The sequence below is a fragment of the Elgaria multicarinata genome, chromosome 11 (genome assembly GCF_023053635.1).
Source record: "Elgaria multicarinata webbii isolate HBS135686 ecotype San Diego chromosome 11, rElgMul1.1.pri, whole genome shotgun sequence".
NCBI lineage: Eukaryota > Metazoa > Chordata > Lepidosauria > Squamata > Anguidae > Elgaria > Elgaria multicarinata.
Window position 1 is genome coordinate 39714140 of NC_086181.1, and position 14809 is coordinate 39728948.

The 14809-nt window shown below is 47.8% G+C and overlaps 2 protein-coding genes across 2 annotated transcripts in view; one reads left to right on the plus strand and one right to left on the minus strand.

Moving 5' to 3' along the window:
- PLOD3 (procollagen-lysine,2-oxoglutarate 5-dioxygenase 3) overlaps positions 1–8126 on the plus strand; it is a 34844-nt gene extending 26718 nt beyond the window's left edge. The window contains exons 14-19 of the mRNA XM_063137381.1: positions 616–729; positions 1531–1596; positions 1695–1799; positions 3350–3496; positions 5015–5140; positions 6256–8126. Of these exons, the coding sequence (XP_062993451.1) occupies positions 616–729; positions 1531–1596; positions 1695–1799; positions 3350–3496; positions 5015–5140; positions 6256–6411 (714 nt within the window). The 3' untranslated portion in view covers positions 6412–8126. The remainder of the gene's footprint in view (positions 1–615; positions 730–1530; positions 1597–1694; positions 1800–3349; positions 3497–5014; positions 5141–6255) is intronic.
- Positions 8127–9029: 903 nt separating this feature from the next.
- The window catches only part of ARHGEF15 (Rho guanine nucleotide exchange factor 15), a 50907-nt gene continuing 45127 nt past the window's right edge, over positions 9030–14809 (minus strand). The window contains exon 16 of the mRNA XM_063137093.1: positions 9030–10914. Coding sequence (XP_062993163.1) covers positions 10727–10914 — 188 coding nt within the window. The 3' untranslated portion in view covers positions 9030–10726. The remainder of the gene's footprint in view (positions 10915–14809) is intronic.

Below are 14809 nucleotides of genomic sequence, written 5' to 3' on the forward strand. Positions count from 1 at the left end.
ATTCTGTAAACTGAGCACATTTGCCTATATTTACATAACGTTATTCTACTTCTGGTAGTTAGGGAAGGTCCAAAAATCCCAAGAGGCCCTGCCTCACTTTGAACCTGTTCAGACAACATGCTAAAGCACGGTGGTGAAGCATTTTGAGCTAAACGTGATGGCTTAATGTGTCGTGTGAACCATTCCGAACTATGGTGGCTACGTAACCATGTTTTAAACATGCTTACTAACCATTTGCTGCAAAAGGGTTAATGGCCTAACCATGGCTTAGCGTGTCATCTGAACAGGCGCTTCAAGAGTTTTCATCAGCAGTTTAACACACACACCGCGAGATACATACTTTCAAATCTGCTGTCCCCACCTTAAGGGCTAGAACATTAAAAAAAAAAAACCGTAGAATTTCTCTAGAATTCACCAAATCACAAAATTCTATGCTCTAGTAGAATACTTACAGCTATGCCTTAAACCAGTGGGAAATTAATTTGTTGGTTTGTTTATTTATTTGCTGGGAAGTACTTCTGGGGACCTCCCACATTATGTGGCTTTTGGGATGTCGGCCTGTGTGAGGTTTTTCTCCCTCTTCCAACTCAAATTTGGGCATCTCTTTTGTTTCAGGGCATCTTCCTTCACATCAGTAACCGGGATGAATTTGGGCACCTCCTTTCCACTGCCAGATACAACACATCCCACCTATATCCTGACCTCTGGCAGATCTCTGAGAATCCCCTGGTGAGTAACTGTCCAATTACAATCCTGTGACAATCCTAGGATACACGAGATGTGACCCCCCAACAGACACACCTACTATCAGATGTGAGAGCCCTCATCTTTTGGCATTCCTAGTGCTTCAAGCTTACTTGGCAGTGGCAGCACTAACAGCCTCAGTCTGATGGAGCTGCCATTAAAATTTCCCACAATGCCTTTTGCTCCAGGACATTGTGGGAATTTTTTAAAAATGGCTCCCAGAACCCCGTTGGGAGTTGTGTTTTCATTCTCCTGAAGTGCCCTCGAGTCGTGATACTATGTTGGAGTATTATGAGAAATTAAAAAGAGTGCTCTCTGACTGAGCTACCTGGTACTAATTGGACCAAAGTGCCAATTAAAAAGTGGGAGTGGGGAACTGACAGATAATGCCATGGGCCTGTCCCTTCCCCCATCTCTGATGCACAGCACTGGACTTTTGTTTTAACTTGATAGTTGCATTCTCTTTCGTGCAATCATGTGCATTCAGAATCTGCTACAAAGTTGGCAGAAGGTGGGCCTTTTCAAACTCTACTGTTTTTCGTAGAGGCAAAAACTGGGCAGGACAGCCCCTCTCTCTTCCTTCCTGAGGACACCATCTTACACCTCTTGTATTTATAAATGATTTATTTACTATATATGGTGCCCTTGGGTCGTTTTCCCTGCACTTTTTTTTTTTTTTTTTTTTAAGTATTGAGGTCTAGAAACTTGTTCCTCATAGTAACATAAAATCCAGCATGAACTCTCCGGGTATCCTGGATAACCCTTAATGTCTGTACCCTTGTTTAGGACTGGCAGGAAAAATACATCCACGAGAACTTCTCGCGAGTACTCGAGGGGGAATATTACGAGCAGGTAACCATCCCTCTCTTGGGATCTCATTGCCTCGCAGAGTTCTCTCTTTCCTCTGCCTTGATCTTTCCTCTCTGACCATCCCGTCTCCCCCTTCACAGCCCTGCCCTGACGTTTACTGGTTCCCAGTATTCACTGACCAGATGTGCGACGAGCTGGTGGAATTGGCAGAAAGTTTCGGCGAGTGGTCCGGGGGAAAGCACGAGGTAGGAGCCCCGCACGATTGCTTCCGCCTGCCCTTCAGTGTGGATATTTCCAAAATGAAGGCGCTGAGTCTAAAAGCTGGTGGCAGTTATGGGCTCTGTCCTGGTTGGTGGGAAGGGTCATACCCCCACACCCAGAGTACAATGAGACCACTTGCCCCGTAACAACCTCTCTCTCCTGTTTTCCCTTTGTTCGGGACTGGCAAGAGGGACCATAGCTCAGTGAGAACCTGCAACTTCAAATTTGGGGTGAAGGCTGCCCTGAATTCCCCCCATCTTTTCTGGGTGTCTGTTGCTAATTTCACAGGGCCAAAACTCTTCTTGCTGGTGGCACTGATGTGGTTGGGAATTTGGATCTATGGAGGGGGTGGATTAATGGCTAGCAAGGCCTCCTTAACATACCTGTGGCTTCCATCCCCCAGCGGCACCAAAGGGGGACATTTTCAAGGCTAATTGCACTTTGGGGGAAGCGATTTGGGGAGGTTGTAGCTGGGGGGAGAAGGGTTAATTCTCCTTCCCCATGCACTGTGAGCCCAACGCCCAATACCGCTCTCCGCACAGCAATGAGGCTTTAAAGGCTCCCATTGGTGCAGAAGCCTAATTATTATTATTATTATTATTATTATTATTATTATTATTATTATTATTAATTAATTTATTTATTTATATAGCACCATCAATGTACATGGTGCTGTACAGAGTAAAACAGTAAATAGCGAGACCCTGCCGCATAGGCTTACATTCTAATACTGCATGGGAGGGGGAGAAGTGTGTGTGTGTGTGTGTGTGTGTGTGTGTGTGTGTGTGTGAAGGGTGTTACTGCCCACATTAGCTTTGACTCTGCCCCTTTTTTTGCAGGGGTCCCCCCCCCACCCCTGATACGCAGCCCCAGGACAAATGCCATGAGGCCCTCAAGCCAAAAACGTTCCACACCTCTGCTCCACGGTCTTTGGCTGATGGGATTTGTACGACAAAAGGGGGAAGTTCTGCAATCAGCAGGATTTCATAGAGTTTTACAGTTGGAAGGGACCCTTGAGGCCATCTAGTCCGGCCCCCTGTTAAGTGCAGGAAATCATTTCTGATAAGAGATGTTGCAATGACTTGCAGTGAGTGGAGACAGAGATGCCCTAGAGTGACTGTGGTTATGAACTACGACTACAGCTAAGCGAGCACAGTTAATCTTCTGAATTCCTAGATAACAATTCTGCCATTTTATGTACTTCTAAATGAGAACAAGCCTACCTAAGCCTACTGACAACAGCTGGCACTGTTGATTTACGGGTGGGAGATTCCTCATAGCCAGAGACTAGTATCAAGAGCTCTAAAAAGAGATACTCCTGGATGATTGGTTTGACAGTTTCGTCACATTGGAGCATCAAAATTCCATACTGATGGACAAATGCCATAAAACACCTTTCTCCTGATGAGGTGTCGTTTCCAAGTTGTCTGGAGGTGTTTTGTTTCCCCTCCCCCTTTATTTGGGGCATCCTGTGACTGGTGGGGGCTGGCTGGTCTCAGGATGTCCTCCATCTCAACAATTCTGTCTCCTCTAGGATACCCGGCTGGTTGGAGGTTACGAGAACGTCCCTACCGTTGATATACACATGAACCAAATTGGTTTCGAGAAGGAGTGGCTGCAGTTCCTGCGGGACTACATCGCACCTGTCACAGAGAAGCTCTATCCTGGCTACTACACCAAGGTAAAGAAAATAGAAGGCTGTGGTTTGGAAACAACAACACTCAAACCACAAAGTCATCAAAACAACTTACATAGATGAATAATTCAGAAACTTTACAAATGTACAAAGAACAGGCACATCAACAATATTTATAGGATGTCCACACTAACATTCACAACAAAGCCTGCAATATCAACATCTAATATACATATAGTGAACTATTCACATGAAGCGTCTTCTATATAAACAGTAGTCCAGTACTAATTGCTGTTTCGAAGATTCTTCCTCAGTATGACGCTGAGGAATGACACGTCATACAGTATGACGCGTCATACTGAGGAAGAATCTTCGAAACAGCAATTAGTACCGGACTACTGTTTATATAAAAGACGCTTCATGTGAATAGTTCACTATATGTATATTAGATGTTGATATTGCAGGCTTTGTTGTGAATGTTAGTGTGGACATCCTATAAATATTGTTGATGTGCCTGTTCTTTGTACATTTGTAAAGTTTCTGAATTATTCATCTATGTAAGTTGTTTTGATGACTTTGTGGTTTGAGTGTTATCACTCTTCTTATGCTGTACTACACCAAGGTACCAGTTCCCAAGGTGTGGGGAAGCAACAGCCTGCCTAGAGAAGCATCACAACCAGGGCATCAGAGAAGTTGGTCACAGTGAGACCCCCGAGTGGGCTCAGAATTAAGTACATACCCATAGGTAAAGGGCGGGTACATTCTGTTGCACCCACCACCCGAAAAAGATTTGTATGTTACCGATTCTTTTGATTTTTAAGGATGTTCATTGCCAGTGTTGCGAAACAGTACAAAAAGAGTTGCTTATCTACAATATGTTCTTTCTAGCCTGTCTGCCCAAATCAATGTCTTAGTCATTTACAGCACATGGCCAGTCTGAAAGGCTACATCCATGGAGACGCACCACTTGATAAGACTAGAAATGGGGAAACCCAGGTTGGAATCACGTGCTGAAGCTCAACGGGTGATTTTGAACCAGTTGCCATCTCTCAGCTTAGCCTACTTCACAGGGGTGTTGTGAAGATAAAATTGACACGGGAAGCCATGTTACATGACTTAAGTGCTGATCATTGGAAGGTCAGGATAAGGAAGAAATGGGGGATGCGGAGAGCGGAGAAAGAGATGAAGTTTACAGAACCTTTTGACTTGGGGAGAAGTCTTAATTCACAACTACTGGCTTGCGATGTAAAAGCATGTTAATTACAGCTGTCAGTTTCATTTCCGCACAATGCCCTGGAGCAACACCCCTGATACATTGTGGGAATCTTTCAGGGTGGTTCCATTAGAATATGGCTGCTGCAGCCACCAATTAAGCAATTTATTTATTTATTGCACTTATGTACCACTCCCATAGCCAGGGCTCTCTGGGCGGTTTACAAGTCGTCAGGATGTACGGGGGATATGTTGTATCTGGCAGGTGGAATTATTGTCACTATTTTGTGTTGTGTGTGTGTGTGTTTATGTGTGCAGTTTATCATACACTTATGGATTTCTATTTCTTAGGCTCGAGCGATCATGAACTTCATGGTGCGGTACCGTCCGGACGAGCAGCCCTCGCTGCGGCCGCATCACGACTCCTCCACTTTCACCATCAACGTCGCTCTCAACCACAAAGGGATTGACTACGAGGTGAACACTCCCTCCAGGGCAAGGAGGGAATGATTTCGGAGCTGAGGGGATGGAGGCTGGGCAGGAGTAGGGGTGATACTAGAATAGGGTGACCCTATGGAAAGGAGGACAGGGCTCCTGTATCTTTAACGGTTAAACAGAAAAGGGAATTTCAGCAGGTGTCATTGGTATGCATGCAGCACCTGGTGAAATCCCCTCTTCATTGCAACAGTTAAAGCTGCAGGAGCCCTGCCCTCTTTTGTATCTGGTCACGCTAGGCAGGGCTCTTGCAGCTTTAACTGTTGCAATGAAGAGGGAATTTCACCAGGTGCTGTATGCAAACCAATGACCCCTGCTGAAATTCTTTTTTCAATAGGATTGTTAAACGATACAGAAGCCCTGTCCTCCTTTCCATAGGGTCACCCTACCCCTGCTCTGTAGTGAGGCAGCAAGTGAGGCCTACTAGGCCCAACTGATGCTCTGTAGAAGTATGTTTGGGTCTACCCTCAAACATTTCCCAGAATCCTTTGGAGCTCAGAAAGGGTGCCATGACAGAAACACAAGGGGCTCCTCAGCCAACAAGCTAATGTGTGAGAAGATTTCCTAGAGGGCGGAAGCTTAAAAAAAGCACTTCCATGTCACTAAACACTTCCACTTCAGTCAGTCTGGAGTAAGCTATTGTGAGTTCTCTTTCTTCCCCATGGCCATTGAATTAGGAGTCTGATTTTACTGTTTACATTCAGGTATGGATCCAGATTTAGTCATACCTAAGCGAAGACCCATAAGAATCAATAGGATTTAAGTTAGTCCCACTGCTAGCTCAAGCGGGACTAACTTAAACCCCATAGATTTCAATGGGTGTAATCTTTAAGTATGACTAAATCTGGGTCCATCCCTTTATAGCAGTCTCCCCCAACCTGGTGCCCTCCAGATGCGTTAGACTACAACTCCCAGTATGCTGGCTGGGGTGCTGGGAGTTGCAGTGCAACATATCTGGAGGGCACCAGGTTGGGGGAGGGAGCTATACATTTTAAAATAAATCTGAACTAAAGCTGAAAACACACTTTTATCCACTTACTGCCCCTTGCCTGAGGATGCTTGTAAACTATAAATTTTCTTTCTGTGTGTCTCAACAGGGAGGTGGCTGCCGCTTTATCCGCTACAACTGCAAAGTGGAATCTCCCCGCAAAGGCTGGAGCCTGTTGCACCCCGGACGCCTCACTCACTACCACGAAGGCTTGCCCACCACCCGTGGCACCCGCTACATCATGGTCTCGTTCGTGGACCCCTAACGCCAGCTCCTCCATCCCCCCCTTCCTTGACCCTGGGGCACTGAGCGGGCCGCAGCGGTCAACACACTGAAAGCTGGAGACTTGTGGAAAACAGATTGATGGAGGGGAGGGGTGTGTGTGTGTCTCCACCTTTAATCCTGCTGCCTTCTTCCTTGGTGCCTTCAAAACGGGAGGGAAATGGATGACTTCCTTCCAGGTGCAGATAAGACACGGCCCTTGCCCAGGACTGAACTTTTGGTCACCACTAGCGCCAGAGCAACCACCCTCCACGTCATATGTGGGTCACATTGCCCTGAGGTGTGTGTGTGGGGGGGAGAGAGACCAGCACCGGCTCCAGGTTTTTGACGGCCTTTAGGCAAGACACCGTCAGTGCGCGCCCTCCCTCCTCACTGCGTCTGTCTTCTTAATACCATTGTCAGTTTGCCGTCGCTCCTCCTCATCCTCTTTCTTGACACTGCTGCCATTTGTTTGACAAGCAGAGCCAGTGAGGCAATGGCACCTGTTGCTTCTTGTAACCACACCACCACCACCACCACTCCTGGGCCAGATGAACAAGGTGGCCACGCAGGTGAGGAAGGGGCTCTTGCGCAACCTTGCCTACCCTTGAGACCCCAGGCTATTTGGCACCCTCTTCTCTGGCGAATGCCACTTAGTCATGAAGTGTGCCAACCGCCAGCCACCACAGGCCTCTGTGACGTTAGCGGTAGCGCAACCGTTCTTAAAACTTTTTAATCTCGTGTTCAAAAGGAAGCAACACTGAACGATGGACGACTCCCGTTGTCCTCACTTTTTGCCTCAGGTCTTTTTGCTGCCCAGTCCGTTCACCTTTATTTGAGCCAGGTTCGACCCCAGAACCATTTTATTTTGGGGTGGGGTGGGGGCTAGGCCAAGGCTCAAGGTGTGGCATCTGTGAAATAACGAGCGCTTCTGCACAACTGCGCTGTACCTTTTTCACCCACCACCACCTTTACATGACAGAAGATGTAACGGGGAGTGATTCTGTCCAAGCAGCAATCTCGATCCCCATTTTCGAGAATTAAGCAGCAGAGATGGCAGCCGCATGGGAGGAAAAGGGGACATTGGTAGTGTGGGAGGAGGCAAGTTTTAATCCAAGGTATCCTAACAACTCCCAGTGCTACCAAGCTCCATGAGGAAGCCTGTCCGTTTCATGTCGGCTCAAATGAGGCCGAAATTGCAGGCAGAATAGGATTTGGAGGCTAACCACACCGGAAGGAAGTCCCAAACTTTTATCTCCCCTAGCAATGGCCTGTGCTGCAGCCAGGGTGCCCTCTGTACACTCACATTCCTAAAGAGTTTTACACACTGTGATCAAGATAACAGATGCTACACACCCCTGACTGTCCTTGGCCCAGTCCAGTGGAGAAAGGATTATCCTAAAGGGCCACTTGAGGTATGATTAGAGTCTTTCCGGTAGTATGTGGACAGGGTAATGCATTGTGGGGGCGTTTCTCCGCATTTGCTGGAGGGCTTGAGCCAAGAACTCCCACGGGGCAGCAGGTGAGCTCTGGCAGGCACTGACGGCAAGGAGCCTTGTGTAACCTCCCATAATCCTGTGGGCTTTTCTTTCTTTTTTTTTTGCCCTCAGCCTGGTCCGGCTGGTGGGGTGGAGATGTGTCAGTTGCTTCTTGTACAAAGCCTGCATTAAGTTATTGGCATTGCTGTTCCACAGCACACCAAATAAATTTAATTTTTAACTTGTCTTGTTTTTGTCAACAGCAGGGGAGAAGAGATTATGGTCCAGGCCAGGGTTTGGGGAACCTTTTTAGGCTGACGGCTGAACTGGTTCTGGATAAGCAGGTCAGGGGTGGCACCCGAAAGTGCCACTACCAGCCGGCATTTAGCCTCAATGTGATTGCCCAGACCCTATTCTCTCTCTCTCTCTCTCACTCACACATACACACTCACATACACACCACCCTTCCCCTACTGCAGTTGGGCTTTGAAAATCCTCCTAAAAATGTTTCTGAAAGCCTGAAGGCTTTTAAAAACCCTCCTGTGTAGCATAGAAGAGAGAATCAGACATCCCTTTTGAGAAGGTGCATGAGGTACCCACACTCACAGGAACCTCATTCCCCCCGGCCCTGTATCACTTCTCTGGACACGTCTCCCACTTGCAAGGAAACCGGCCCAGCAATGCAGAGGGACACTCAACTGCCAATCTCCCTCCAAAAGCAATCGAGCCTGCTGCATTTCTGCAGTGGGAATGATCGAATGATCCTGTCAGCCTCTGCACGGAATGAGATGGCCAAATGATGCACCTCTCAGTATAAGCCTTCCAGAGCAGTGAATCTTACCTAGAAGAGGCGGCTCCCTGTCTCTCTGGACAGGACCTTGGGCTCACAGGAATCTTTAAAATTCATACTTGGCCTACACTAGTGTCATGTTCATGTGCTCCGGGGCCTTCAGTTTCGAAACTATAGACTCCAGGAGAGCCACAATAGTGCAGTAGGCACTGCCTGGCTGGCTTGAACAGCTCCTTCGTACCTTAAGGGATGTGCAGCTCAGGTCACAGCAGAAAGTGATGCGTAACGGCCATCGGCAAAAGTCAGACACGGAACCCTCTGGAGGCAGAAAAACCAGCACAAGCACACAGTCTGTTCCCCCATCATCTTCATCACCATTATTTAAAAAGACAACAACAACAAGCAATTGTGATAGAAAACGCACGCACGCACACACACCAAACAAAATAAAGACAACAATGCAGGCAAATATGGTACAGAATAAATTAAACACCTTTTCCTCCACACCTCCTGATGCTACCAGAGCGTTAAGGAATCTCCTCTTCCAGGGTGGGAGTCGAAAGAGGACATCGTATTAATAAATACAAGCTGGTCCGTGGCCATGTTTCCAGGGCGAGGAAGAGGGCTCCCTAGTTGCAAATTCATCGCGAGCATTTAGGGAGAAAATAGATCGGGGATGGGAGCGGGTCAGACGCCAGCGCCGGAAGAGAAGAAATGCACAATTCTAGGCCTGCGAGCTGGACTGAGGCAGTAGCCCCTGATTCCCTGCAAGAGCTTTAGGGGAGGAAAGGGAATTGGTTGGAACGGAGCATACCCACTGAGGTAGAGAGGGCCCTGAGCCGACGCCAGGGAAGGGAAAACGGGGAAGATCTCTGAAAAGCTGGCTGAAATGGCACTAGGCTGGGGCTTAGGTGCAGCTCCAGTGCAGGCCCCGTTTGCAAAATGCGTTTGGCTGTTAGGTTCCTAACAAGGCGTAGTAGGAAAAGAGAAGGCACACACAGCGCTTAAGACATCCTCTACAGCTGGGGGTAGGAAACTCTTGAGTCCGCAAGCGGCATTGGGTCCCCGAGGTTTTGGCCAATGTCCAGTTCTTGGTGGTGCACCGGGTTCCGGGTTGGTTCACACACTCAACCAGCTGGTGGCCCTCGTTGCGTGGAGCAGGAACAGGTGCGCACACGTCCCCCCCAGTTCCAGATGGCACCTTGGGATGGAGGCGCTCTCTTCAGACACCTGGGTCAGGCGATTCAGGGAGAAGAAAGGGTCACGCAAGAACGGGGCCTTTGGATGGAGCGCCTACGGGCCATGTTCCTCAGGGGCACGGGCAAAGGCAGGGCCCGTCTGTGTGCAGAAGATCATTGGCTTGCTGTGTGTGTCAGTCAACCCTTGGGAGTGCGGGAGGAGGAGACAACAAGGAACTTCGCTGGCCAGAAGAGGGGGCCAAAACATTTCAGCCCCGGCTCAACTACCACTCTGTGCCTAGTAATGGCGTCACAGTTGGGGGATGATCTGGCCTCCCCAAGACAGATGGTGTGTGTGGGGGGCAGTGCCCACCCTACTGCTCTCCTCCCCCTCGGCAAGAAATGTAGTTCTCGTTACCCTTGGGTCCTGAGATCCCAACCGAGCAGGGCAGTCTGGGAGGAGTCAGAACTAGCTCTTGGCAGGGTAGCTCAACGGTAAGCAGTTAGCTCCATGCACGGCGCAATGGAGCTGAAGGTATCGGCAGTCTATCGCCCCCTTCTGGCAACAGCAGACGGAGGAGACATGTTCGGAGGTCCGCCTCTGCTGCCTCTAGTGGCGTGCTTATGGCGGTACAGCTGCTGTGGTCTCTGGACAGTGGAAAACCATGATCGCTTTATCCCCATCTAGCGGCTTTCCGTCACATGGTAAACGCCGCCTCCTGCCACCGCCCTCGACGACACCTCCCCGTGGCAGTGCTTCTCTTGCGCCCGGCAGACCAGAAGAAGACCTTGGTCTGAGTCCAGCATTGAGATAACGCGTGCACAGGCCGGCATCTCCGGCGTCCCCATCGGTCACTCCGTGGCTCTGCGCCCTCAGGCCGAACTGTACTTGCTCTTGACGTGGCTGGTGCGCGTCAGCTGGAGCTGGCGGGCAGCCTGCAGGACGCGGTAGCGCTCGCGAAGGTTGCGCCGACGCACGTGCTCGTTCGTGATCTCTTGCACGTAGCGCGAGGGGAACCAGCCCTTCTTGCCGTCAGCTAGGCGGAGGCCCTCGTACCAACCTGCGGGGGGGGGGGAGAGAATAGGGGACCCGTCAGCACCTCACTTTGGAGATGAGGAAGGAGGGTGTACATTCGCTAGAGGCTCTCATGTACCTTTAACTTTTAAATCAGGGGAGGGCAACTAATGGCCATCCAGATGGCATTGGACCACAACTCCCATCATGCCTCACCATTGACTACACCGGCTAAGGCTGGTGGAAGCTGCAGCCCAACCACATCTGGTGAGCTACAACTTTATATGAAGACCTAAGAGCAGCCCTGCTGGATTAGACCAAAGGTCTATCCCCTTCAGTATTTGTGATCAACCTCCCTGACTGTTTATACTCGGCGGATGGGAACCAGCCACAGTCTGATATAGTGCCTCTAAAGATGGAGGTTCCACTTTCAGCCAGCATGCTTAATAGCAGCTGGTTGTCTTTCCCACCAGGAAGATATTTAAGTGAATATTAGGTCTAACATATCTAATATGAAAACGAGTGTACAAGTGCAACAAAATGTTGCAGCATAGAACGGTGCTGCCCAGGGTTCTAGCCACTTCATTCCATTCCCCCCTCTTCCCCTGCCACCGGTATTCCACACACACCCTTGCAACAGTCACCATTCCATGACCACGAAGCTGATCATTCAGCTGTTTTGGGGGTTACCTCCCCTGACTTTTAGGTTACCCCCGCTCCAAGATTTTTATTGTTTCTACAAATTGTGGGGTTCCCCGCTGAGCCTGCTGAGAACTCCCTCTTGTATGGCTGGTGTCTTTTTGGTGACATAAGCAACGGCCCTCACAGCATAAACATTGGAAATAGAAGGCACGATACAAACTGGTTCGCTGAACGAGGTCAATGTTTCATCTAGACCAGTTTCTGTACTACGGCCACCCAGAGGCTACGGAGAAGCCTATAAGCAAACCCTTCTCTTTCGTTATGCCACAGCCTCTGGTATTCGGAGTATGATACCTCTGAACTAAACGGAGGCGCAGTTTAGCCAACCGTAGCCATTTCTGTGTTATACAGCACAGGCAGCCGAAACAACCTTTTAAGAGAGTAACCAGTAACTCATGTGATTTAGAAGTATAGCTTCCAAATCACGTGAGGTACTGGTTCCTCTCTATTTGGTCCTGGTTAGGCCTCATCTAGAGTATTGCGTCCAGTTCTGGGCTCCACACTTCAAGAAGGATGCAGACAAGCTGGAGCGTGTTCAGAGGAGGGCAATCAGGAGTACCAGGGGTCTGGAAACAAAGCCCTATGAAGAGAGACTGAAAGAACGGGGCATGTTTAGCCTGGAGAAGAGAAGATTGATGGGAGACATAATAGCACTCTTCAAGTACTTGAAAGGTTGTCGCACAGAGGAGGGCCAGGATCTCTTCTCGATCCTCCCAGAGTGCAGGACACGGAATAACGGGCTCAAGTTACAGGAAGCCAGATTCCGGCTGGATATTAGGAAAAACTTCCTGACTGTTAGAGCAGTACGACAATGGAACCAGTTTCCTAGCGAGGTTGTGGGCTTTCCCACACTAGAGGCATTCAAAAAGCAGCTTGACAACCATCTGTCAGGGATGCTTTAGGGTGGATTTCTGCATTGAGCATGGCCTTATAGGCCCCTTCCAACTCTGCTATTCTATGATTCTATGAACCCCTGAATCAAAGAACGGTATGGAAAGGCAAATGCTTCAAACCAACTATTCACAGAGACAGGAAGAAAACCACCTATATTAGTATCAGGGTTCACAGTGTGGCATACAAGCTTTTAGGTGACCCACCCTCAGGGTGGGTGTTTAGAAAAAAAATATGAAATAGTAAAATGGGAGCTGAAAAAAGAAAAAAGAAAAGATATTTCTGGGTGAGAGCATGTTACACACATTTGCAATGACTTTCCATTCTGGATGGCAAAGAAAGCTATGAACTATAGAAAATATTGCCACAAGGTCTTCGTTATAACTTCTAGAAATGATCTTGTTAAACATACATTTACACACACCGTTCCATTTACACATTAATATACTACATCCTCTGCCACTCAAAAGGCACAATGCTTTGAGTGCTAACCCATAACAAAAAACAGCTGAAGGAAAATAAAACACCCCAAAATAATAACCTAAAACCCTATTTAAAATCAGAAGAACATAGTTAGGAAACACACATACACACACCCCGCTAAAATTCCAGGAAGGTAACAATGAACAAACCAAAAGTTACTCAAGAAGTGTTGAGAATAGACAGGTTTTAACTTGGTGGCAGAAAGATAGCGAGAGAAGGATCCAGGCACGCCTACGGAGGGTGTCGTCGTAGACGGCATGGCCTCCTGCTCAAACAGTCCTTGTAAAAGCCATGCTGGATCAGACCAAAGGCCTGTCCAGTCCAGAATGCTGTTCACATAGCGGCCACCCAGATGCTCCAATGGGAATACAGGCAGGACACCAGTGCCCAGCACTGTCCCCCAGCTTCTGGTATTCAGAGGCATACCACCTCCGAGGCTGAAAATAGTCACTGACAGCTTTATCTTATCCTCCATCAGTTTGTCTAATCCACTTATAAAGCTGTCCAAGTTGTTGGCCAACACGAACTCTTCTGGGGCAGCGAATTCTCACAGGCGCAGAAGGCAGAAGGTGCAGCAACACTGCCCCTGCAGGCCAAAGGGCCAAACTACACATTGTGCAGGCGATCTGTCATCGCGGATCTTTGTAACCTGCTGCAGGATGCAATAGAGCAGGACCCTGAATTTGATCAGAGCCAAGGTACTGGGGAAGGGGGGGGAGTGGAGAAGGGATGTATTCCTTTTCTCTTGTGCTGTTTTCCTGATCTAAACTCCCCCTGCACAGCCCCGAAGGGGAAAGATTAACAGTAACATTAGGGGGCAATTTAGATCAGGAAAACAAAATGGGTTGGGGAGGGGAGGGGAGATTAAACTGCCTCTCCTACAATGCCACTGATCCAATGAAACTTAAAGTAAAAGCAAAAAAATGTCACAGGTCTGTCACGTAATCTGCAGTTTGACCCTAAAAAGGGACAAGCCAATATATGCTGGCAGAGGAGGAATGGAGAGATCTGTTCCTCCTTCGTCAGCCCACCGATATACCTGCATGGAATTCTATACACCGCCTGCATTGTATTTCTGGTCACCTAGGGTGACTGGGCAAGTCATTAAACACACAGCTAGACTGCGAGTCTTCGGTACAAATCCTTACTCTACCATGAAGCACACTGGGCAAGTTACTCTGTCAACCTAACCCACCTTACAGGGTTGTCGCGAGGATAAAAAAGGGTGTGGTGGACATACCATGTATACCAGCTTGAGCTCCTCGGAGGAAGGGTAGGACATAGGACATAAATAGTACGTAAAGGAAGTACATAGGCCCTTGACTGTGTAGGGTTTTTGAAGGATCAAAGAGAATCGTAGTAGCTAGGCTGCTAACTGCTGCATGGAATCAGGACATGTTACATAGTCTCCCCACAAGAACTAGGATTGAAACCACACACACACCCCACCATTACTTTTAGAAATTTCTTTAAATATAACTTTTTAAGTTATGTAGCTGTTTTAATGTGAGAATGTTTTACTGTTTTCAACGGCTGTATTTTTATTGTGTTACGGTTTTATTGTTTTGAATTGCTGTGCATCCACCTTGATGGCTTTTTTAGCAAATAAGGCTGTCTATAAATGTATATAAATAAATACATATAATAATAATAATAATAATAATAATAATAATAATAATAATAATATATTTATTACCCACCTCTCCCTCTGGATCGAGGTGGGGAACAACAGAAAATACAAAATATTATAAAATACATAAAACTGATTAAAACGTATAAAAACTAATACATTATTAAAATAACAGCCAGACATCTTAAAATTGGACTGGGTAGGCCATAAGTATTATTTTAGTAGCTATTTGCCC